Genomic DNA, 27,098 nt, shown 5'->3' on the forward strand with positions numbered 1-27,098 from the left:
AATACTAGTATCAGTGTTAAGTGTCAAGATGGAAGTAATCAAGCAAAAACCTTGGGACAAAGAATAGGGAGTGAGGAATGGATGCTGAGAGAGCAGCGAATAATAGCTAAGACATAAAAGTTTGTTCAGATGCTGAGACAGAATTGATGTCAGAGGAACTGCTGAAGCGGAGTGCTGTAAACCTAGGAATCAAAGTTCATGAGTTAAGTATCAGAACTCAGAAATAAAGAAAGAAAAAAAGGCTCAAGTACTGCTGTGGTCCCATTTTCCATCCAGAATAATTCTCGTGGAGCACTGTTATTACTGTGGGATTGACGTGGGAGAGCTGTGCTTCCCTCCTCAGTCAGTCTCGTGGGCACATGAAGAATCAGAACAAAGATGAAAAATGGAAATATCATTGAACAGTGAGATTGAATTTGTATTCTTAGCATCATACAACTGCTACATAAGGCTCCAATTTTATATTCATAGGTTGTTATATCATCATAGTTTAATATGAGTAAGAAAGCTGATGATCTAGTCTGCATCTGTGGCTATTAAGCACTCGAAATTTTGCTTGTGCAACTCAGGTCGTAATTTTTAATTTAAATTTAAAAATGGATGTGTGTGTTGGTTACTGAAAAACTTGTATGTCTGGAACAATTTGAGTATGTGAATATATGTTTTCATCTGTAAAATATATGATATCTTCATACATCTCAAGTGTTTCTGGTACTGTCCTATGTCTTATACCCTCAAAGTATACTCTATAATAACTGACTGGATTTTTCTTAACTTTGTATGAAAAAAAAATTAACCTATAACCAATTAGCCAAGAAGAACTTGACCTCCTGTAGTTTATTATCAAAAATGATAGGGATTTGTGGGTGTGTATGTGTGTTTCATATCAGCTATCAAGATTCAGTGACAGAAACTGGAAACAATGCCAGTTATCTTAACAGAAGTAATTTAATGCAGATAATAGGTTAAATAGATTAGAGAATTAAAAAGTGAAAAAATAAACTGAAAGAATATATACAGGGATGGAACTGGAGGAAGCTGTACCCCTCCAAGGCTGGGGAGAGATGAGTGGCATTTGGAGGGCCTTCACAGAAGCAGGTTCAGACTTCTTATGGGGAGATAATGTTCAGTTAGTATAAGTACCTCGTGGTATTTTGACATTGGAAGAGGAGCCTCATAGAGCAGGAATTCAAACCTCTGAGTTGGGGGCTCTAGTCAGCTGGTCCTGATAACTTCAAATGTTCAGCAGCATTTTACAGAACTGGGTATCAGACAGACTTCCGTGGGGGGCAGTTATAGCCCAACTATGTTGAAACTTCTTAGAGGGAATGATGATGATTCTGGGAGTTTAGGTACAAAAAGCTGGAGGCTGAACTCTACTGCCCTTCTGAAGGTAAGGAGAAGTTGCTGAAATAAACAAGAGGGAGCAAATCCCTTTTTCTTCTTCCAGTCTACTGCTAGTGTCTGTCAGAGATCCAGCTAGCAAAGGAGATGTGCAGCTTACAGAGTCTCAGCCTGAGTATCACAAAGTGGAGTAAGACATCTTTGAGACTGAGAAACACCAACTAATAACTAGCAGAGCCCACCATTGGCTATTTAGCATCAAACTTTTATTCCTAGAGGATCTGAATTTTAAGTTATTTTGCTTTTCTTTGGTTGCTAAGGTCTTCCATTAAATTTTACTATTGAATACAGAAACACTAAAAACTCTCCAGAGAATTCCCTGAATTTCTTACATAATATTTCTTGCACTACAGTGTGGCAGAAACCCAAATACACCTTGATAATCAGGGTCATTCAGCACTGAATCATTAACCAAGAGAGTATCCCTCTTTCATATATATATGCTCAGTGGCATGAAGCATCTAAAATATTCTTCAATTAAATTTCCAATTCAATGCAATATTTCTGTGTACCCATGTCGAAGCAGTCCTTCTACTTTGGAAGTTAATACCTAAAAACCAGACAATTTCAAAACTATAGTGACAGGAAAAAAACTTCGTAAGTGGGTTATAAGATGTTATTGTGAAAAGAACCATTCCCATTTCCACCCTATTTCTAGCACCTGTAGAGAATGTACACGGGAGAAATATTGGTCAGTATTTCAAAGTATATACTGTCTTTGTAAGGCAAGACCTCAACTCCTTAGGATATTTTCTCCTAATTAGTACCCTAACTGAATCTTCAGTGGTCAATTCATTATTTTATTAGGCTAGTTGCTTTTAGGTAGGAGTGCATGGTAAAACTAGTGAATTCCACAGGAAATAGCTGTGTTGCACTGCCTTTGCTGTGAGATGAGTTCTGTAGTCAGAAGCAATGTTGAGTGGAGAATGTGGCAATAAAGAAACATTTCATGAGTCCATGCGTGGTGGTACTGGCAGAAGAAGTACACAGAAAGCAAATCCATATGCAGATTTTCATCTATTCTGATGAAAGCAATTGTGCCATGCTTTATGATGATAGGAGTCCAATGTAACCAATGTACCAGGTGAGTGAATTATCCTCTTCTTCAAAGGGATGTTACTTTATCAGAACCTCATAGCTGCATAGCTGATCTCTGGTATTAGCAGATTTGGCACTCAGTGGTGGTAGCTAGGTCAGCCTTAGGAGAAGGGAAGCTATACTGTTGAACCCATGCCAGGCCTCCATCTCTGTCACTATGGCTACTTTGTAGATGGATTTATTGAGCAAACATTGTTGCAACTTGGGAAAGAGGCTGAATGACATCAGTAGAATGTATCGATTTGTCCACCTTATTAGTGATAATGGTAGGCTGTATTTGGGTCTGTAAGGCAATAGCTTAATAACAATCACAGGTTCTAAATATAAAATTCCATTATTCTATAGCATAATATAAATTCCCTCAGAGACTCCTCCCTTGAGAATTATTTCTATGGAGAAAGGCAAGTAAAATATTTCTCAAAGTGTCTTTCACTCCCTCTTAGACTGACAGACCCCAGAGATTTTGGTATGTCATGATGAACCATAATGCTCCTTCTTATTTGGCTACAGGCCTCTAAATGCAGAGAAGGGCAGTATACAACCTTTGAGGACAGAGTGAAAAGTAGATACCTTAACATAAGGCACTGAGAGTTGAAGGCAAAGTATACGCACCTACCTCTCAATTATGGAGAATCAAGATATCCCTAAGTGGAATAATCACAAATGTGTCCTACTCCAGGGGACCTTTGTGTAAACTGTTATCTCTTCCTTGAAATTCTCTACCAGCTTCTCTCTCTGTCTTCATTCACCACCTGGGCTTCTAGCAATCTTTTGAGCTCTAACTCAAACATTGTTCTTCTCTTTTTCCTTCCCTACAATTATAGCTGATCACATCCTCTTTTTTTTTTTTTAACTATCTTTTACTTATCTCTATCCTATTGTGCATTAAAATTGCATATTCATGTATCTGTACTCCTTTCCAGACTGTGGTGCTTTTAAGTGAAGGGACAATATTTTTTGAGGGCTTTATGTGCAAGAATCACAGTAGCCACTCAGACGTATTTGCTGAATTTTCAGTGGGGACTTTGAGTTTGGGGATTAACAAACACTGACCCTTAATTTCAGAAGGAGACTGTGTCGAATATAAGTCTCCTATTCTATGCAGGGGATGGCCAGATACCATACTGTTAGCTACAGTTGAAAGGGACAGTCTGTTTGGAAATGAAAATTGCTTACCCAAACAGGTTTAATTTGGGGCAAGACACCCAACTGTCAAGAGAAGTTTTATTTTGATACGTAGAGACTCAATTCTAGAAGAATTTCACAAGTTAATAAGACAGTAGCCAGATCAAGGAAACATGGCAGTAAAGAAGAAGCACAGTTACTGGAATGGATATAAATGGTCAGGGTCAGTCCATGGTAGGACTTAAGGACTACTGTGGTGATCTACCAGTTCTTCCTACTGAGATCAGTTCTTCCTCAAAACTGGGACAACCCTGAACCAAGGGTGGAAATTACACAAGATGTGGGTGAAAGGGGCTTGTTGAGTCTCTACTTAAAAACACTCTGTCTTTCTTAAATCCATCCAATATCCACCCACTTATGTTTTGCTTTTGTTTATTTATTGATTGATTTATTCAGTATCCCAATCATAATTTCATGAGATTTCCCCCCCAGTATAGTCTGTGATGCACATCATCAAAGGTGTTAAAGGAGGTGACACTTAAGTCCTCATTTTTTTCTAGTCTAATATCTAAATTTAAAATCTTCATTTTTCACACTAAAAAAGTAACACCTCCACCTTATTTTACTGTTTTTCCTTTTTACACATTTTCTTTGGCCAGATGTTGACATATAGGTGATGGAAAGTTTTCCTTATTTTCTTCTTTAAATAAAACAGCTTACTATATCCATCAGACTTTTAGCAAATAAATTAATTTTCTTTTTATTCTTGCTTGATTTGATCCAGACATCTAATATGAAAGCAAAATTTTTCCTCTTTATTGACTTCAAGATATAAGGTGTCATAATTCCTCAAGTTATAAATAGTAAAATAAACAAAGACAAAAAAACCCAACATTTTTCAACTGTGTTCAGGTAGAGTCCATCCGAGGAGATTTTTTATTTTTCACCACAGCAATCAATCTGCACCCAATTGTCACAATGCCACACCCTCAAAATGAATTAAAAGTTGAAGTTGAAAAGTGATAGAGACACAATATATACAGATGTTAGTTTGGGACATAACATAAAAATAAATACTGTGGAAACAATTAGAGCAGTGTCTTGGGATTTTGTTTTCACCAAAACACAATTACACATTTTTAATGTTTTGAGAACCATGAATGGCTTATTTTTTAAATATCAATTAGCCAATAATTTTTCCAGCCCTGCTCAGCTTGAGATACTTAATACATTCTGCTCAGTGTCTATTTCATTCATTTCTTAAATCACACCTGACAGAATAGGTAATCTACTATGAAAGTGGTTCCCAATCCTTGCTGCATAAATCCATGGGATGCTTTTTTAAAATACCTAGGTGCAGGCCCCAGACACAGAACTTCTTATTTAATAAATATGGAGGCTTGGGCATCAGCATTTTAATGGGTTGAGAACCACTATGTTCATGCCCATAATGAGTGGGTTAGAATTAGCAACATTTACATAACCCCAGACATGCCAAAAGTGAATTTTAAGAACAGATATCCACCAACATACAGTATTCTATTAACCTCTTCTCTATACAGCTGGACTTCTTTCTTTCAAGCTTAGCACGCTTCATATTGAGAATCAAATTCTTCCCTGTTGTGAAGGATATTTGGCCAGTACACTAGTATCTTACCTAACTCTTCCTAGCCTCTTTTCCCAAGAAGGTTGACACTATTTAAAACCTCTATCATTGATAAAGAAATGTCAAGCAGACAAACTACCTACAACTATAAACTTTAGCACCCATCTGTCCCTGACCCACAGATCTCACACTAAATTTGGTCCTTCTGAAAAAAGAAAAAAATGTAAATAGCACCAAATATGACTTTACTGGAGTATCTAATGCAACTAGGTTTGGGAACAAATGTCATTCATATGAAGAGCTGGAGGAAATAGGACCAAGGTCTAAGACCTGTGAATTTGAGTAAGTCAAAGTCAAACCAGAGTCCATCACATACATTTGAATGCTCATGTTTAGATCCCTGGATTCACAGTTCAGGGGTTTACTTACCTAGATCCAGGGCAATGTCCAAGCTTGCTTTACTTGTGACTCAACATTCTTTTCTTCCAAGCTGAAATTCTATCAATTTTCCCAACATATCTGCTGATCTAACCTCAGTGAGTAATGATAGAACATTTGGAACTTCTTAAAATATATTCCGCTATTGTTATACTGAATTTATTCCACTATTGTTATAAATTACTCTCATTATTTAATCCTGTTATTCTCTTTGGTTAGGAGATCATGGGTGAATTCCATTAATTGATTTTGGGATGTTAAACCAACATTGAATTCCTAGGATAAATTCCACTTGGTTACTGTGTATAATTCTTTTTATATGTTTCTGGATTTGGTTTGGTAGTATTTTGATGAGTATTTTTAAATTATATTCATAATGAATGAAAAGAAAAAAAGAAAGTGTATCCCATACACAAGGGAGAAGAAACAATCAATGGAAACTGTGACTAAGGGAACCTAGACATTAGACTTTCCAGGCAAATACTTTAATAAACTATTTTAAATATGTGCAGTGAGCTAAAGGAAACCATATGTAAAGAATTAAAGCAAAGTATGTGAATGGTATCTTACCAAAGAGAGAATATTAATAAAGAGATAGAAATTTATTAAAAGGAAATTTTGAAGTTGAAAAGTGATAGAGACACAGTATATACAGATGTTAGTTTGGGACATAACAGCATAAAGATGAGGAAGTGCTCCATAGGAGAAAATATTTTGCATAATATTTCAATTAAGTTGGTACTAATTTGAAGTAGATTGTCATGTCAATTGTCATCCCCAGGACAATCACTGAGAAAATAATTCAAGATAATATAGTAAAATAAATAACAAGGGATTAAAAGGGTAACTGGAAAATATGTATTTAACTCGAGACATTAGTAATGGAAGAATTAAAGAATAAAAAAAGACATGAGACATCTTATAGAAAACGAGTAGCACGGTAATTACATTAAATATAAATGGATTAAATTGTCTAATATAAAGGCATAAATTGACTAAATGGTTAAAATAACAAAATGCCCCCAATATATGTTCTCTTCAAGAGACTCACTTTAGATGCAGACACAAATAGTTTGAAAATAGGAAGAAAAAGAAATATTTCATGTGAACAGTGCTTAAAAGAGATATAAAAAAGCTATATTAATATCAGACAAAATTGACTTTAAAAATTGTTACCAGATACAAAAGAAGACATACAGATGGTCCCCAATTTATGATGCTTTGACTAACGATTTTTTCAACTTTACAATGGTGCAAAAGCCATACACATTCAGTAGAAACTGTACTTTGAATTATAAATTTTGATCCTTTCCCAGATTAGTGACATGTAGTATTATACTCTCCTGATGCTCTGCAGTGGCAGTGAACCACAGCTCCCACACAGCCACACAATCACAAGGGTAAACAACTGATACACTTACAACCATTCTGTACCCACAAAACCATTCTGTTTTTCACTTTCAGCACAGTATTCAATAAATTACATAAATATTCAACACTTTATCATAAAATAGACTTTGTGATTTTGCACAGCTAGAAGCTAATGTGAGTGTTCTGGGCATGTTTAAGTTAGGTTAGGTTAAGCTATGATAGTCGATAATTTAAATGTATTAAATGCATTTTCAACTTATGATGTTTCAACTTACAATGGATTTATCAGGACATAACCCCATGTTAGTTGAGGAAGATCTATAATTTAATGATAAAAGGATTAATCAATCAAGAATATACATAAACATATATACAACTACCAACAGAGTAACAAATACATGAAGCAAAAACTGACAGAATTGAAGGTAGAAATACACAATTTAACTATAATGCAGACTTTCAGTACTTATTCATCATTGAAAAATAATGGATAGAATAAGTAGACCAAACATTAGCAAGGAAAAAATTATTTCAACAATACTATATACCAGTGAGAGCTGATAAACATATATAGATCATTCCACCCAATAGAAGAAAATAGACATTCTTCTCAAGTGAGCATGGAATGTTCTCCAGCATCAATCATATGTTAGACCATAGAAGAAGTCTCAAAACTTTTAACAGATTGTATGTAAAATGTATATCTTCCAGCCACAATAGAAAGAAATAAGATAATAATAGAAATTTGGAAAATCTATGAATATGTGGAGATTAAGCAGCACACTACTAAATAACCATTGGATCAAAGGAGAAATTACAAGGAAAATTAGTAAATACTTTGTGGTAAACAAAAACAAAACACACAAAAACATATGGGATGTAGCAGAAGCAGTACTTAGAGGGAGATTTATAGTTGTAAATGGCCCCATTAAAAAAAAAGAATAAATACTTCAAATTCATAACCTAACTGCCAAGATTAGAAATTAGAAAAGGAAGAGCAATCTAAACTCAAACAAGAATGAAAAAATAATAAAAATTAGAGTAGAAATAAACAAAATAGAGGCTAGGAAAATAAAAGAGAAAATCAATAAAACCAAAAATTGATTCTTAGAAAAATCAACAAAAATGACAATCCTTTAGTTAGTTTGGCCAAGAAAAAAAAGAAAGACTCAAATTACTAAAATCAGGAATGAAAGAAAACATTACTACTAACTCTACAGGGAGAAAAACAGATTATAAGGGAATACTGTGAACAATTGTATAGCAACAGATTAGAAACTTACATGAAATGGACAAATTCCTAGAAACACACATATTGCCAAAACTGACCCAAGGAGAAATAGAAAATTTGAACAGACCTATGGAAAATAAAGATATTGAGCTAGTAATCAAAAAACGACCAGCAAAGAAAATTCCAGGGTTAAATAGCTTAACTGATGAATTCTACCAATCATTTAAAGAAAAACTAACATCAATCAAAGTCTTTAAATAAACAGAAAGGAGGCAATATTTCCTAATTCATTCTTTGAGGCCGGTATTACCCTAAAGAGAAAACCATAGAATGGTATCCCTTACAAATATAAATGAAAAAATCCTCAACAAAATGCTGGAAGATAGAGTCCAACAATATATAAAAATGTTTACACCATAATCAAGTGGGATTTATTTCAGGGATGCAAGGCTGGTTCAACATATTAAAATCAATCAATGTAGTAAGTCATTAATATAACAAATGGAAAAAAAGCCCCATGATTATCTCAATAAATCTAGAAAAAGCCAACAACCTTTAATGATTAAAAATAAAAACATTTATGAGACAAGGAATAAAAGGGACCTTTTTCAATCTGTTGAAGAACATCTATGAAAAAGCCACAACTAACAACACAATTAATGGTTAAAAACTGAAATAACTTTCCCTAAGTTCCAGAATAAGACATATCTGTTTTTTTTCTTGCTGCTTCTTTTTAACACTGTACTGGAGGTTTTAGTGAGGGTGATTAGGCAAGAAAAAGAATAAAAGTTGTCCAAACTGGAAAGAAAGAAGTAAAAGTATCTCTATATACATAAGGTATGATCTTATATTTAGAAAATCCTAATGAATCTTAAAAAAGTAGAGTTAATGAAGGAGTTCTGCAAAGTGGCACAATACAAAATATATAAAAATCAATTGTATTTCTTTAAACTAGCAATAAACAATCTGAAAATGAAATTGAGAAAACAATTCCATTTGCATTAGCAACAGAAAGGATATGACACTTAGAAATAAATTTAACTGAAGAAGTTTGACTTGTACACTGAAAACTACAAAACATTGTTGAATGAAACTTAAGATCTGTATAAATGGAAAGGCATTCCTTGTTCATGAATTGGAAGACTTCTTATTGTTAAAATGTCAACACTCTCCAAATTAATCTACAGATTCAAAACAATTGCTGTCAAGTGAGGAGTGAGAGGGTCATGACTCAAATACCACACACTCTCGCTGTTCTTATCAGTTTAGAAGATTTTCTTGCATAAGTGTTATGCTGTGCTTTTAGAAGAATTTCCAGAAACTTTAAATGGTTGGGGCTGTTTTTCATAATTTTCACCAGTTATGTTTGTTTTGCTGGGGAGCAGCACCACAGAACTCCTCCCATTGTCCTTCCAAAAACAGAAGTCAAGAACCCTTTAAAAAATTAAATAGCATTTCAGTTATTATAACATATTAAAATGGCATTTCTATATGTAAAACAAGATACAAGTGGGACTGCTCTAATTGTGATTGAGCCCATTTGGATGGCAAGACTTCAAACATTGCAATGATTCTAAGCTACTCATTTATCAACTCCTGAGTTAGATCACAACATTCTTTCAAGTCCTAATATGTATCATGTTAACATGGGGATAACATGTGATTTCTACATCTGTGAAACCTTCTCTCTCCTTTCTAAGGAAAATCACTTTTCCTAAAGTGCCATTTTATTGCCACTGCTTCAAGAAATCAGCTAAATACCTTTTTATTCCCTTCTCACTCATATGAGTCTTCAGTAAATGATATCTATGTGTTTAGTGTATGTTACTTTTCTTCAAACTTCCTTTATCCTTATATTATTAGTTTTGAGTTCAGATCCATTAGGTAATCAGGTCTCTGAGAAATTTTTAAATTTTTTGAATGATTATATCTAGTAATATTTTCTTAATAACTAGAGATTCTCACATGTTTTGTTCATCACAAAGAGAAAGTGATAAACCCTCACTTACACAGGAAAGCCCAACTTTCAAAAGGAAATCATAAGAACTCAGGGACATGAGGGATAAATGGAATAATTAACCCTCACTGTCTAGGAGTGTATAAGTAGTATGGGGAAAGGCTTCAAACAGGAATTTCATTCCTTTAACCTTTGAAAAGAAGAGAGGGATTGTCAGCTGGGCGCAAGGAAGAGTTTGCAAATATGGTTGTCATGTTCGTTCCATCCTGCAGAATTATTCTCTCTTTGCTACTTGACTGTGAAGCAGAATGTATCTCCAGAGCTCCTATTTCCCTGATGTTCCCAAATAGGGTCCCTCTCATTTCATGAATTTTACTGTTAAGCACTTGGGGAAAATAGGTAATAAGTGATAACTTGGGACATTTATATAGATTCCTAAGTTTTACTGCCGTAAGCCCTTTGGTTTATATTCCTGACTCTTCCTGAAATTGTCTACATTTGCTCCTTTGGTCTTTTACACTCTGTTATTCATTGTTTTCAGAAGGGGTTTCAATAATATCTCACCTTTTTATAGATCATTGCTTAGCACAGAAGATAGAGATTATTTTTTTTGTATTAGCTCCTTCCCCATAGTGAAGATCCAAGGTCCAACAGATTTCTCCTTTGCCTGAAGTGGCAGCTTACACTTTGGGTGACAGTTTACATTTTGGATGACTCCAGATTGGGTGACACTCGGATCACTGACCTTTGTAAGAAATACATTTGTCAATTTTTCTCAAATGGAATAGAAGGTTAGAGGAGTAGAAAAGGACAGAGATTTGGAAATACTCATAGATGAAGATTTCAGCTACAGAAAAAGAAGTGAGTTGGTGGGTATATAACTACTATTTTAGAGAAAGTAACACAGAAAAGAATCTCTTTTTCCGTCATTGAACTATCTTTTCCTGGGCTCTTTCCTTCCAACAGTCAGAATCATTTGCTGTGATTAAGATGTCAGGTTGTCAGCTCCAGATGAATTTGCTTTCTGAAGGATGTTTTACATTATCTTCTCTGTTCATTAGGCTAGACTTGAACACATTATATTTTTTTCTCATCTAAATGTCTAATGATATTAGTATTATTACTTCATAAATTATGTATTTGTGTTCCATATGTTTCTATAACTGTACATCATGAATATTCTTAGGCATGCATGGAATATTTGCTGTTCATTGAAAGGAAGCATTTAAGCTCATACCAAATTATCCTTCTGCCAGATGGCACCCCTGGTGTTCAAACATTTGTGACCTTCTTTGCTCTCTTATTTCACTTACAGACATTACCTTTGATTTTTCTTACCTTTTTAGTAGAGGCTGTAGGTACTTAACTACTCATAAGTATGTGTTAGTCCTTTGCCTCCAAACTCTCCAACAAAAAATCCTCTAATTTCTCTGACTAAAAAAAGTGCAACACTTTCATATAAATCCTTCTATGCACAAGGTTTTTTTCCTGTCATTCACCTTCTCAAATGGCAACAGAGACTCTCATTACATATGGAATAAATGCAAACACCTTAGGCTGACACCCATCGATTTTTCCTCTTTTGTTCCCGTGAGCTCACTGTCCTCACTACTCATTTTTTTAATCCATATGTTCCAAAGTAACCTATTCATTTTTCTCATCATATGTTCTGGAGAGGAGATGGAGACCAGGAGATATGCAGGCCAGGTATGGGTATTGATAAATTGACAAATGTCCTATTAGTGATCCAAGATGAAGAATGAGGTTCTTAGTGATTTCTATTAACAGGGACTCTTAGAGCCAGCAAGGGAAATAAAGTTCATTAATGGAATTATAGCCTTTGTATAACTGTGAATGCAGGTATCTCTAGGTTGTGTTGTAAGCTGTTAGGTGAAGGAATAATTCCATAACTTCTCTGAGTTCCCATCAAACCAATACCAATTCCTTGAGAGGCTGAAAATATAGGAGCTGTGTCTGAAGGGCAATATGCCAAAATGGTAGTAATATCCTTTTGTCTAGAGGAAGGAGTTATCATTCCAAGTAAAAGAGTTCTCCGTCTGTACAGGTAATAGAAGTATGAAGGACTTTCCGCTGTAACCGTCAGAATCAGGGGAATCCTATCATGGTTGGGGGAAAGCAGTAAAGCTGGTAACATCATACTGAAAGGTGATGCTTACGGCAAAAAGATATGGTATTAAAAGCATAATTTACACAGGACGTTGGAAACCAGAGTATTGTCTGGTGCTCATGATAGGACTGTTGGGTCAGTGAAGTTGTATTTATACTAATTATGCCCACCTTGAACTTACTGATATTACCATGAATGATGACTTTTACTCTAAAGTACCTAAAAATGCCTTTCCACATCAGATACAGGTCCTAGTGCCTTGGCTAAAGTAAAGATACAAAATATACATATAAGTGGTATAAATCCTCCCTAAACATTGCTTATATGAAGGGCTCTGCCTTTTGCAACCTTTTATCTCCCATTTTACTGTATATACTGCCTGTACTTGCCTGCATGGGGAGATACTCAATAACTATTCATTGAATATGTATAATATATATTCTCCTTGTCCCCAGGGGACGGATTCTAGAATCCTTCTGGGATAATTACTTATCAGATATTTATTGAGTACCAACTGTATACAGGTGCTATTCTAGGTTTTATGAATATAGCAGTGAACAGATTGAGCTTTCATTTCTAATACATAATGCCACAGGTTTTTGCACTCAAAAGCTCTTTTCCAACATTCTTTTTCTTTTCCTGACTAAATTGGAAAATGTGCAAGTCACACAGGTTTCCTCAGTGTGTGTTTGTGTGTTTGCAAAACACACAATTGGAAGCACTTATGCAAAGCACTGAGTGCAGCAAATCTGAGTTTGATTCCTGCTGCTACATTTATTAACTACATGAACTGTAGAAAGTTTTAAATTCCTGCTTTTTTGGTTGCTTGTTTTTTGTTTGTTTTAATGTGGATACTGTCATGAGGCCATACTTTGCTAAGGCTAAGAGCAGGTACTGAGATTAGACTGCCTGGTTTTGAATCCTGCCACTTATTAGCTGTGTAACCTTGGGCAAGTATCATATCCATTCTGTGCTTCAGTTTTCTCATCTGTAAAATAGGGATAACAGCAGAACATTCCTCATAGAATTATTCTGAGGATTAAATGAGTTCCTATATAGGAGTACTAAGAATGGTACCTGACATATAGTGAGTGTTATATGAGCTAACTCTCACTACTGCTACTATTACTAATACCTTTCATGCAGTACTGGTGGAGAAATAATATGATGATACATGTCAAAATCCCCAGCCTAGTACCAGATACATAGCTACCTAATAAATGGGAATCATTACTGAATTGATTAGTTGTTTTTCATCATTTTATGAACCTCAGAAGCATCACTCTAATGATGAATAGTAGGAAGTAATGGAAAATTTTGAACTAAAGGAAGAGAAATTTTGAATGGAAGAGAGGCAGCATAGCTACCTGGAGAAAAGTAATAACTGTCTGCATATGTTTCACTGTTGGTCCACTGATACACTGTGATCTCCAGCAGATGGAAGTAATAGATGTTGATTTATTATTATTTATTTTAATATATATACCCACGATAATTGTATTTCTACAATTCAAATTCAATCATGGTCACTCCTTATCTAATGTACTTAGATGGCAAATTAACTGAGGATCAAGTTCAAACTACCTCCTCGTCCCCACAACCCTCCATCTCCTCGGTGGAGAGATGATCTTTCACAATCTGACCCTTCTCACCTTTCTGGTCTCACTTCCTATTGATCCTTCACTAATCTACATTCCATTCCGACACACCAAGCCACTTTCATCTGTCAGTTGCATCAGTGCCTAGGCTTCCTATGGGTCTGTGCTTTGAATGCAATGCCTTCCTCGTAATCTACTCATCCAGTTTAAATACCATCCCTGCTGTGAAGTTTTCCTTGACTCCAACAGTTAACTGCTTCTGCTGTAATCCCATAGGTTTTAAACACAAGCCCCCAAGAGCCTTGTTTACCTTGCTTTGAAATTGTATGTATCTCTTTATCATGACATGGAGTGAGATCCATGAGGGTAGAAACCATTCTTATCCATCCTTGGAGCTTGACATGTAGTGGCTTCAAGATGGAATATTTAATGCAATAATTAAATGGGCAACATAGTGAAGGGAACAAGGTAAGCTTTCTTATCATCACTTCACAGGTAAGAACACTGAGAATTTGAAGGTCAGTCAGTAACATCTACTGAGAACCAGATGAATGGGCTGCCTCCCAGTGACACTGAACCTCATCTGGGAAGGCTGGCCCTTGAAGATACCTTTTCATGGGCTTCCCTGGTGGCGCAGTTGTTGAGAGTCTGCGTGCAGATGCAGGGGACACGGGTTCGTGCCCCGGTCCAAGAAGATCCCACATGCCGCGGAGCGGCTAGGCCCAAAAGATACCTTTTCACAAATTCACTCTGACTAGCTGTGGTCTGTGAGTGCAGCCTGGCTCATTTGATTTGAGTCAATTTCTGCCTAATGCAGTGGCTCTCAATCCTGGGTGCACCTTATGATTGTATGGGAAGGACTATAGCTTGCTTTTAATCCTCTCTCAAAATAGTTCCTAGTAGGGTGCCTGGCCACTCAATGATACACGTAAGTATGGGAAAAGAAAAAATAACTTCTGAAACTGCCTTTCTTTCTTAGACTTCTAGTTCATTGGTTCTTTTTGGTTCATTATCATTGATATTTTGGTTTGTACCCTAAGTTCGTTAAAGTTTCATCACTAGCTTAAGTAGTTTCAATCTGGTTTTTGCTCCCTTAGCCATTCCCCAAAGACCTGTTTGCCCTTTCCTCAACTAAGCTAAGAAGTTGTAAAGTATATATTTGGAATTATAGTCAATCGAGGTTGAATTACTTAGCTGTATAACTGGCTTTTCATTTGCAGCTACTCATTCTGGACAATTTATGCTCTTAAAGTATCCACTTCTTTTAAAAGTGTTGTTTTTCAGTAAAAATTTCCAAATATTCCTTAAATGAGTTCTATCATTAGCCAGGAACATGAAGAAAAGGAATTGCTGGGACACTGTTATTTCAAACCCAGAGAAAGTCCCCAAGTTTTTTCAGTGGTCTCGGCACAAGTAGGTCATATAACTATTACCTGGCTACTTCCTTTGAGACCCCAAGTTGGCTGTTGTTGACAATTATAATATGGGTTGAATTATGTCCTCACTAAAATTCTTATGTTGAAATTCTCAGAAATGGTTTTGTATTCGGAGATAGGGTCTTTAAAGAGTTAATTAAGCTAAAATGAGATCCTTGGGGTGGGTTCTAGTCCAATATGACTGGTGTCCTTATAAGAAGAAGAAATTTGGACACAGGCAGGTACAGAGGGAAGACCCTGTAAAGACACAGGGAGAAGACGGTCATGAAGAAATCATGGAGAGAGGCCTCAAAAGGCACCAACTCTGCCCACACCCACCTTAATCTTGAATTTCTAGCCTTCAGGATTGCAAGAAAATTTCTGTTGTTTAAGCCACCTAGTCTCTGGTACTATGTCATGGTAGCCCTAGAAGACTAATACATAATAGTACTTATCTGAAGGGATTCTTGTAAGTACTAAGTGAATTAATATATGTAAAACCATTTAGTATAATGTATAGAATAAAATACTGTTATTAATATTGATATTAAAATGATACTTCCTTTGTTTTTGAGTTTTTCTTCCTTAGGATTTCCTTAAACTTTTATTCTCTGCTACATTTTTTTTGCTTCTTCAAGGCTTAGGTCAAATGCTACCTTCATGAAAACATCAATCAGATTTACTGTTTCCCTCCTTTGATCATTACATTTGTCATGCTGTATTGTAATTATTTGATTATGTGTCATTCTCCAACAGTATATGGGGAACCTATTGAGAACAATGATGTTGTCTTATTGATCACTGCAAACCAAATGTCCATCACAGTGCCTATTCACTAACGAGAGGGCTAGATTCGGGTAGTTCAAAAATATGTAAAATTTATGAGAATTGTGTAGTCTTCTTGGGAGAGAGCCCACATTTTTATCAAATTCTCAAAGAGAATGTGAATTAAATATTAAAGAATCATTTACTTAGCGGTTAGCTATTAGAACTGAGAGAAGGAGAAATCCAAGAGATGCTGATGATTTTGAGTTGGATATATCTATAGGTGGTGTTACTCTCTGACCCACACCAGTTAGCACAGTGTCTGGCATATATTAATAATAAGCATTTTGCCAGGAGCTGGAAATACAAAATCGTATGAAGACTTGTCCCAGTCCTCAAGAGAGTTGCAGTCTGGTCAATCACACAGCACAGTATAGTGTGAGTGCCATGGGAGAAGCAGTGGCATTAATGACTTGCATCTTGGTAGAACCGAGAAAGAGGGAGAGAGGAGATAGCGTCTGACTCGGTATGGGATGGGCGGTGTATCACTCAGAGTTCTCCAGGAAAACTGAACCAACAGGATGTGTGTGTGTGTGTGTGTGTGTGTGTGTGTGTGTGTGTGTGAGATTGTGTTTACAGATTAAGGGAGAGAAAGGAAAACAAACAGAGAGAGAAAGACACAGAGAGAAACAGAGAAAGAGACAGAGAGAGGTTCAAACATTTGTGGAAACTTGGCAAGTCAAAAATCTACAGGGTAGGTAGACAAGCAGGCTGGAAACCCAGGTAAGAGTTGCAGTTAAACTCCAAAGGCAATCTGCTGGCAAAATTCCTTCTTACTTGGGCAGGTCAGTTTTTTCCTATTGAGGCCTTCAATGGATTGAATGAGGCCTACCCACATTATGGAGAATAATCTACCTTACTCAAAATCTACCGATTTAAATGTTAATATTATCTAAAAAATACCTTCATGGAAACATCTAGAATAATGTTTGATCAAATGGCTGGGTACAATGACCTAGTCAAGTTGACACATTAAAATTAACCATCACAGGTGGTATCAGGTAAGGCCCTTCACCTTTAGTGACACTTGAACCTACGTTTTGAAAAAACGAATAACAGAAGTATGGGCAAAGTGATAGAAGGGAAAGAACAGGAATATTCTAGGAAGCATGAAGAAACAGAGGTATGCTTTGGGGGTCTTGCAAGTGGTTCAGAAGGGCTGGAAGGAAGAATATATGTGGCTACATGTGGCTAAACCCATATACTGTTGGAGAATGACACATAATCAAATAATTACAATACAGCATGACAAATGTAATGATCAAAGGAGGGAAACAGTAAATCTGATTGATGTTTTCATGGAGGTAGCATTTGACCTAAGCCTTGAAGAAGCGAAAAAAATGTAGTAGAGAATAAAAGTTTAAGGAAATCCTAAGGAAGAAAAACTCAAAAACAAAGGAAGTATCATTTTAATATCAATATTAATAACAGTATTTTATTCTATATATTATACTAAATGGTTTTACATATATTAATTCACTTAGTACTTACAAGAATCCTTTCAGATAAGTACTATTATGTATTAGTCTTCTAGGGCTACCATGACATAGTACCAGAGACTAGGTGGCTTAAACAACAGAAATTTTCTTGCAATCCTGAAGGCTAGAAATTCAAGATTAAGGTGGGTGTGGGCAGAGTTGGTGCCTTTTGAGGCCTCTCTCCATGATTTCTTCATGACCCTCTTCTCCCTGTGTCTTTACAGGGTCTTCCCTCTGTACCTGCCTGTGTCCAAATTTCTTCTTCTTATAAGGACACCAGTCATATTGGATTAGAACCCACCCCAAGGATCTCATTTTAGCTTAATTAACTCTTTAAAGACCCTATCTCCAAATACAAAATCAATTTCTGAGAACTTCAACATATGAACTTTTGCGGGGGGACATAATTCAACCCAGATTATAATTGCCATTTTACTGATAAGGAAACTGAAGCACGAAAAGGTTAAGTAGTTTGCCCAAGTTTGCACAGCTACTGAGTATTACAACCAAAATTTGAATCCAAGCAATGTAGCTTCAGAATCTATGAAGCTAACCTCTACAATTTATTCACTCTCTGTTTATATAATTTCTTTTAAAATGAGAAATAAAATTCACTGACATATTTGTTTGTTAAGGCAACTACATCCTGCTTGTGGTACACCAAAATTCCCAAGGAGCAGAAATCTAAAACCTCTGCTCTAAGGGAATTAAAGTGGGCTCCTCGTATTAAACTGCAGAAATGATGGTTTCTGATGCGTGCAAGAATAACAGCAACAGTTAACCACTGTTAGGTGCTTACTGTGTGTTGGCGCTGTCCTGGGTGTATTGTACACGTAATCTCAGTTCTATCTCATGGCACTTTGAAGTTTGTTATTATCCACATTTTGCAGATGAATAAACTGAGGCTCACACGGATTACCCTCTCACCCCTCACAAACCAATACCAGAAATGTATCCAGGTTTCTCAAGATGAAGTTTTATGTTTCTGGCTTCTTTCTGTGCCCTCAAACCCTAGGGCGAAAATTAAGACTCGTTATTAAACCTTTGCTTAGAACAGGTTGAAGGTGGATTTTGCCCTTTTGTCTGCATATCCTGCAGGGCTGTCCTATGTTCACAGCACGTACTGTACCTCTTCCCTCAGCTCCTCTCTCCCACGCGCCTGCTGTGAATGTCAGCTGCCTAGATAAGACTCAGCACTTTCAGAGTCACTTCATGGGTGCTCACTGGCCTCCCTCAGGAGGAATTCTAAACTGGTCCTCATGCGTAGGTCAAGGCCTAGACCCAGAATCCCATGTAGAGGCCATTCTCTTTGGTCCCCTTCTCTGTTGCCCCTTGTTACCTACTAAGCTTGTGCTGGTCTATGGGTCCTCATGGCCTCTGGAGGGAAGTAAAAAGGTTTCAGTTCCACAAAGAAATATCACAAGTCTTTAGACTAGCGATGTTAATATTTCACAACTCTGCATTTATCTCTTCTCTGCACTTGAGAGATTTTATAATCAAATGTTCATTTCTCAGGTAAAGTAAAATGACAAAGTATGCCTAGTTCCCACTTATGTGCATGGCTCTAAAATGCTTGGAGAAGAACATTAATGCTCTGTCCATCTTTTTGCTTTAAGTACTAATTGCTAATGTTTTGCTTATAAGTGGAAGAGTCTTTAACTTGGAATAGAACACCTGGGCTCTGGCCCTAGCTCTGCAAGCTGGGTATAATGGTAAAACTCACAGAAATCTGACATGAAATGCCAGATTTTCTACTGCATTCTAGTTGAGTGAGCATTGGCAAACTTTCAGTTCTTTGACTCAATATTCTCTTCTGTAAAATGGGATCAATAAAATAGTTCCCTCCTTGATTTGCTGAGGCTTAAATCAATAAGCAAGATATATCAAGAGGTTGCGTTACAGAAATTGCTTTATTATGAACACATTCTCCTGGGTTAGATTATTAACTCAAAAGAGGAGCACCAATTATCATGTAAATATTGCAACTATGTGCTATGCACAGAGAAAAGGAAGATAAAGAAGATGTGGTTTCTTAGCTAGTTGCTACTAGTTGGTAGCACTGATATTCTCCAATGTACTTGTGAACAATGTCTCTGCCTCAGTTTGGGTTTGTTCCTCCCACAGTGAAAGAAAACAGGATGATGTGAGATAATTTCTGAAGTAAGTGGAGTGTTTAATTGATATTCTAGCGTTTGTTTTTCTGTACCTTTCCAGCCCTGTTGACAAACCCGCCCTCAGATACAAGGCTTAGTCAGAGAGTAACAGCAGTATTCAGGACCCACTCAGGGAGAATAAGGAAGGAGAAAACAGAATCACAGGCAGAGACAACTGCAGTATCAGAGGAAGAAGCCCAGGTACATCAGCCAGAAGATCTGGGTTCTCATCTACCTTAAGCGCCTTACCAACTTGTTCACTGTTTCCTTTTTTCTGTTATTATTATTATTCCACTTTAACCAGAAAATGTGGAGTCTTCTGTGACATCTCACCGCTGAGCTGTACTACTTGGATAGCCACACATCATCTTTTTACCTGGATATAATTTTCTCGCTGATTTCTTCATCCCTTGTTCCCTGCACATCAATTCTGACTGTCCTTCAGTCCCTTTAATAACTTTAAAAAAGTTATCTGTTCATGTTATCTCTTGTGATCACAGATATAAACAGTGACTTCCTATTACTCTTAGGAAAAATTAAAAATATTTCTCACATGTTCTCAACTGCCCTTCTTGATTTGGCCCCCATTTCCTCTCTAGCTTCATCTCAAACTGTTCTCTCCATAGCTACATCAGTCATTTGTTTACATTTTCTGGCTGGACAGATATTTTTATTCCAAAGACATAGATCAGTGGAGAAGTGTAGCATGAGGAAGGGATGTTAGTATCGTGATTTTTGAAGATACTGTGTGCTGTGCTTGAAGATTCTTTTGAGGCATTTCAATGGGGATGCCACCCAGGCAGCTGGGTATTTGGACCGAGATTTCAGAGCAAGATTTACTCTGTCACTGTAAGTTGAGAAGCCATCAGCCTGTAGATAATAAGTGAAGCTATGGGAGTAGTGAGACAGATGAGAGAATCTGACCTCCCAACAAAGGCCCTTGCAAATTCTATTATTTTTTCAGAAACACTTTTATACCACTTCTCTAAATACTCCTTCAACACCATCAAAGTCTGCAGAATCAATGAGGCCTCCTCACTAAATTGTATTACCATGTTGCTTCATTCTATAGTATTTGCCAGTCTGTAATTACAGATGCATTTCTGAAATTACTGGTTAGTATCTATCTCCATCAATAGATCTAAGTACCACAAGCACAGAGAAATACATCAATACCTGGCAGAGAACCAGTTTATTATAGGTGCTCATAATATGTATATTTAACTATTGATGAAATGGTTGAATAAATGAATGAAAAAGAATTCTATAGTATTTGTGCATTTTTTACTGTAGCAGTGGATGTACTAAATCAACTCAGTTCCCTAATATCCAACTACATTAGGCTTCTTTGTTAGTTGTTCTGTTTTTAAAAAGAAACTTTAAGAATAATTTTTATTTACATAAATGTTGCAGAGTTTACATATACCCCACATCCAGTTTCCCCTATTCTTAACAAGTTACTTCAGTATGGAAAATTTGTCACAATTAATGAAACAATATTGATACATTATTATTAACCACAATCTATACTTTAAGATTACTTCGTTGCTATCTAATATCTTTTTGTGTTTCAAGATCCCATCCAGGATGTCATATTACATTTAGCTATCACGTCTCCTTAGGCTCCTTCTTGGCTGCGGTAATTTTTCAAACTTTCCTTGTTTTTGATGACCTTGACAGTTTTGAGGAGTACTGCTCAGATATTTAATAGAATGCCCCTCTATTCGAATTCGTCTGATGTTTTTCTCTTGCAGACTGAAATTACATGTTTTGGGGAGGAAGACGAGAGAGGTAAAGCACTATTCTCTTCACATAATATCAAGGGAACATGCTATCAACATGGCTTACCATTGTTGACGTTAACCTTGATCACTTGGCAGTTGTCATATTTCTCAGGTTTCTCAAACTTCTAAATGATTCTACCACCCATCCATATTGTGCTCTTTGGAGGAAAGTTACTATGCACAGCCCACACAAAAGGAGTAGGGAGTTGTGTCTTGCTGTTTTATGTACTCAGTGTGTCTACCTAATTATACTAGAGCTCTGTTGGTATCATGGTAAAGTATAGGGGAAGAAAGTGTTCTAAAATATTTTGATTAAATTTCAGTCTTTTAGTTGGCCAGTGTCTTGGGGCTGTGACCTTCATAAGTGTTTCTCCAATGGTATAGCTTTTTGGTTTCTTTTCCCCCTCTGTCCTCTACTCCTTTTTCCAGTTGTAGCATTCCCAATCTATTTCCTTGAAGCCCTGACCCATGGCCTATGTTTTATTTCCCCTTAGGTGAGACAGGAAGGCTGGCTGAAAGGGACTGGACTGAGAGGAATTCCCTTCCTCCTACCGGGATAAGTCTCTGGTAGTTATTTCCTCTGGATTAAAGGGCTTTGGTGTGGAGAAGACTCTGGGCATATTTCACAGTGGTCACTCTCTCCCTCCCCCTACAGAGCCAGGAGAGGAACTTTTTCAGGTCTTCATTGTGAAAATCTGGCAGGGTTCTTGGAGGTAAAAACCCCAAATGTGTGGGAATATCCCCCTAAGACTATGGCTCCCAGCAGTTTCTCACATCACAAGTTGTCTGTACTCAACCTCCAGCCATTCATCAAAGTGTTTAAGTTTATGGATCCAGCTGTTTCTCCTCTTGGTTAGCAAATTTCAGTTGAGTTCCTCTGGTTGCATTTATCTCTACAGTTTTGGGGGAAGCAGTTTGCCCAGTTCTCTCATGGGTCCAAGAAAAGTTGTTGATTTTCTACTTGTCCAGCTTTGTCTTGTTGTAAGGATGGGTGTGACCAGACGTCCATGTTACTTTCATACATAAAACACATCCCTTCTTGTTTCCATCTGTGATCATCTTAACTTTTTTCTAAATCCTCTGTTGTGCATTTCATTGTTGCTCAGACTTCTAGAAAACCATCTAAATACAGTTTAAATGAATCTTTGGTAAGAAGATAACTTTCTTCCCAAAATGTCAGTGTGATTATCCAAGTTAAACATTAGTATTCTGATGTGAGCCATTCTAGACATGGTTCGATGAAATTAACTGAAGATGAGACCCACTGATGAAGAATTTAAGCAAGATTAATACCTTCATTTTAAAAGGTTGGTAAGGTGAGTAAGCACATTAATGGTTTCATCCATTACATCTTTTGGTGCTGAGAATTGATGTCCTTGTCCTACCTAGGTAAAGAAGTTTTACTTCTTGGCAGAAATAAGATTATTGATAAATTGAACTATAGGGGTAATTTTTCTCAATTAACAAAATGGACAGTGTTTGCATCAAGCTATTATCTAGTAGCTCATTGTATATTGGGCTGTTTCTAAGTCAGTCAAAGTTTAATAGGGATGGGGAAGAGATTAATTATCAGAGGATCTCCTTCTCATTAAAAAATAGGTTTGGGCTTCCCTGGTGGCACAGTGGTTGGGAGTCTGCCTGCCGATGCAGGGGACATGCACAGGTTCGTGCCCCGGTCCTGGAGGATCCCACTTGCCGCGGGGCGGCTGCGCCCGTGAGCCGTGGCCGCTGAGCCAGCGCGTCCGGAGCCTATGCTCCGTAACGGGAGAGGCCACAACAGTGAGAGGCCCGCGTACCGCAAAAAAAAAAAAAAGGTTTACCACTTGAAAACTGGTGAACATTGTTTAAATATCATTTAAACATTGTTTAGTACAAATAAAATGTCTTATAAAATATTGTCTATAATAAAATTCTCTTTTATTAAAATATGTATTTAATGTTATACTTGTATATTTTAAAAACTGCAACAAAAATATGGAGCAAGTACATATGATTTTTTTCTTTTCTCCTTTATTTTCTGAATTGTATATAATGAACAAGTAATGCTTTCATGAAAAGAAGAAAACTGTAGATGTTAAAATAAAAAGAATAATTCATAAAATTATAGGACTTGAATAGACTTAAACCAGTTCCTAATTTCTTCAGTTGAGGAAATGGAGGTACACACACAAAAAAACAATCTTCTTGAATCCTCTGTTTCCCCATTTCCGCTTAAAGAAGAATAACCATTTTTAAAGAACCAGCTCAAATATACATGGCGTTGGCATTTCTATGCATGTCTCATGTCTCTCACCATTTGTAGAATTCTTCCAGTATAACTTGTATCATGAGTAGAAGGAAGAAAAGGAAGAAATACTATGGGGATGAAGATGGCTTCTGTTTACCACCTGTCCAACACTTAACCATATATCTTACTTATGTTATTTTAATTAATCAGTTTTTAATTTTTTTACTTACAATGTGTCCAGTGTAAAACAATTCATTTATACATATATATGTATATACATACATATATACATATTCTTTTTCAGATTTTTTTCTATTATAGGTTATTACAAGACATTGAATATAGTCCCTTGTGCTATACAGTAGGTCCTTGTTGTTTCTCTCTTTTATATATAGTAGTGTATATCTGTTAATCCCAAATTCCAATTTTATCCCTCCCCTCCCTTTCCCTTTGGTAACCACAAGTTTTTTTCTATGTCTCTGAGTCTATTTCTGTTTTATAAATAAGTTCATTTGTGTTGTATTTTAGATTCCACATGTAAGTGATATTATATTTTATTTGTTGTCTGACTTACTTCACTTAATATGATAATCTCTAGGTCCATCCATGTTGCTGCAAATGGCATTATTTTGTTCTTTTTATGGCTAAATAATATTCCACTGTATATACATACAATATCTTCTTTATTCATCTGTCAAAGGACATTTATGTTGCTTAATTAATCCTTACAATACCTTCAAGACATAAATACTACTCCCATTTTGCAGATGAATAAAAGGAAAATTAAACAGGTTAAGACCTTTTACAAGTTCCCTTTGTCACAACCCACAGAATTCAGGTTTTTGCACAGGTTCAAGTTTCTCCAAAACTTAACATATAGTAAGTACTCAGTAAACATATTTAATAATTGAGCTATTTAGGGACCATTTGGTATTCAGGGACCAGATTTGCAGTGTTTATCAGCAGCCTGATGATCTCTCAGTTTATTCACAATTAAAAACAACTTTGACCACAACTAGTATTTGAAGTCCAGATTCTCTAAGCAAATAGAATTGCTTTTCATCACAGAAAAAGTGATCACCACTGCTGCCATCTGGCTTCCTTGTTCTCTTCTTTATTGTACTTCAAAATGTTTTCTCAAAAAAATTATTTGCTTGCTTGAAGTACTATCACTTTCTTTTTTAGACCCATCATCTCGACCATGCACTAACCTTTTATCTCTGAGCTTCAATTCTAGAGCTAAACAACAGTAGCTTATATATCTAGCACTTTCATAAAAATTATCACATTGGATAATTTGGAAACAGATAGGACAGATATTATTACTTTCATTTTAAGGATGAGAAGGCTAAGTCTTCAAGTGGTTCAGTGATTTGCTTATGAGCTTATGCAACTGATACAGCTCTTAAACCACAGATCTAGGACTCAAGGGGAGTTCTCTGACTCCAAATATAGTATTCTTCCCTCTATGTTATATGGTCTGATGACACAAAGCCATGCTCTTTATCGCACCTTTAATGATCCACTATAAATTCTGCTGTAGCTTAGTTTTGCTTCCATTCTTACTAGACTTTTTTGATCCCATAGTTTTTTAGCTTTTGTTCCAGTTAGAGTTTTTAATTGCATGCAGCAGAAACTCGCTCTGGCTGATTCAACAGGAAACAAATTTGCTGAAAGGGTATCGGATAGGTGAGGAGATCATGGAGAAGCAGGTTGAGAAACAGATGGGAACAAGGGAGGAGGGCAGCAGTCAATCATCTGCCAAAACCATGCTCTAGAACAGGAGTCCCCAACCCCCAGCTGGAACTGGGCCACACAGCAGGAGGTGAGAGGCGGACAAGCGAGCGAAACTTCATCTGGTCTCCGCATTGCTCCCCATGGCTCACATTACTGCTTGAACCACCCATCCCCTCCCGCCCTCTCCCCCCCACCCATCCCATCCATGGAAAAATTGTCTTTCACGAAACCGATCCCCGGTACCAAAAAGTTTGGGGACCGCTGCTCTAGAACACAGGGTACCCCTGGACACCTTTACTAATACCTCTGGCCTCGCTGCCCTTAAAAACAGGTTGTTGGTTTTCCATTGTCCTTGCTTCTTTGTGTCAGTGTCTCCTGTTTCAAAGTCTTGGATGGGTATGTCTGATTGGCTGAGTATTGATCATGTGGTCGTACTCTAGCTTCCAGGGAAGTTTGGAAACCACAAGTTTCCAAGTAAGTATTTTTAGCCTCTATCATGGAAGGTGAGCTCTCTCTCCCACCAAGATTCATTAAGCATACACTGCACCAAACATAACAAGGAGGTTGAAATAATTGAAAGTCCCCTACCAAGACCCAAAAATGGCCAAATTCTAGTACTGATTCCAATTTAGTTTTGCAAGTTCTTTCTTTAGGTGAACTTTCTTTGAGATAAGAGACATATTTAATTTACAACTATGTCTCAATTGTCACTCAACCAATAATTACACTTGCTCTGCAGCATTCTGAAGGGTCTAAACTTGTCATGTAAGTTTCATTTATCTTCTAAGAAATTTCTCTTTCAAAATTATCCTCTAATATTTCTCTCAAATGAATGAGTTTCATCAGGGCCTGACAGCATGAACTGGTGACTTACAAAATATTTTCAAAGTGTGAAAACTATATTGGCATCTTTCCACAGCTTTAGGTTTTAAGATATGCCTTGTTATTTTACTTTAAGAATTCCAAATATTTCTTTTACTAACAATATGTTTCTGACATTGAATCATCCTTTCCTCTGCAGTATTTTTGAACAGTGGCTTCGAAGGCACCATCCTCTTCAAGAAGTTTATCCAGAAGCCAATGCACCCATTGGGCACAACCGGGAATCCTACATGGTTCCTTTTATACCTCTCTACAGAAATGGTGATTTCTTTATTTCATCCAGAGATCTGGGTTATGACTATAGCTACCTACAAGATTCAGGTAAGGCTCAGTTTCTTTCATGTGAATTGCTGAGTCTGGTGTGACCAATGTCTTTTGAGAGAGTGCAAAACCTTATGTTTTTACAACGTTATCCCCAAATTATTTAAATTGGGAAAATGCATTACGATTCTTAACTCATCACTGATTTATTACTACGTGGACCAAGTTGCAAGAATCTTTAAATTTCTGTCCTTTCTGCTTAAAATAGAGCATTTTGCATATGGCAACCATGGGAAGAGCACTAAAATTAAAATCAGAAAAAAAATGGGTGTGAGATATAACACTATAAACTGACTTTTGTGCGACCTTGGGAAATTTGA

The 27,098-nt window shown here is 36.5% G+C and overlaps 1 protein-coding gene across 1 annotated transcript in view; it reads left to right on the forward strand.

The window, feature by feature from the left end:
* The window catches only part of TYR (tyrosinase), a 110,396-nt gene that overhangs the window by 74,376 nt on the left and 8,922 nt on the right, over nucleotides 1-27,098 (forward strand). Inside the window, exon 4 of the mRNA XM_030835852.2 lies at nucleotides 26,597-26,778. Within this exon, the coding sequence (XP_030691712.1) occupies nucleotides 26,597-26,778 (182 nt within the window). The remainder of the gene's footprint in view (nucleotides 1-26,596; nucleotides 26,779-27,098) is intronic.

This window comes from Globicephala melas, chromosome 8, assembly GCF_963455315.2.
Source record: "Globicephala melas chromosome 8, mGloMel1.2, whole genome shotgun sequence".
Classification (NCBI taxonomy): domain Eukaryota; kingdom Metazoa; phylum Chordata; class Mammalia; order Artiodactyla; family Delphinidae; genus Globicephala; species Globicephala melas.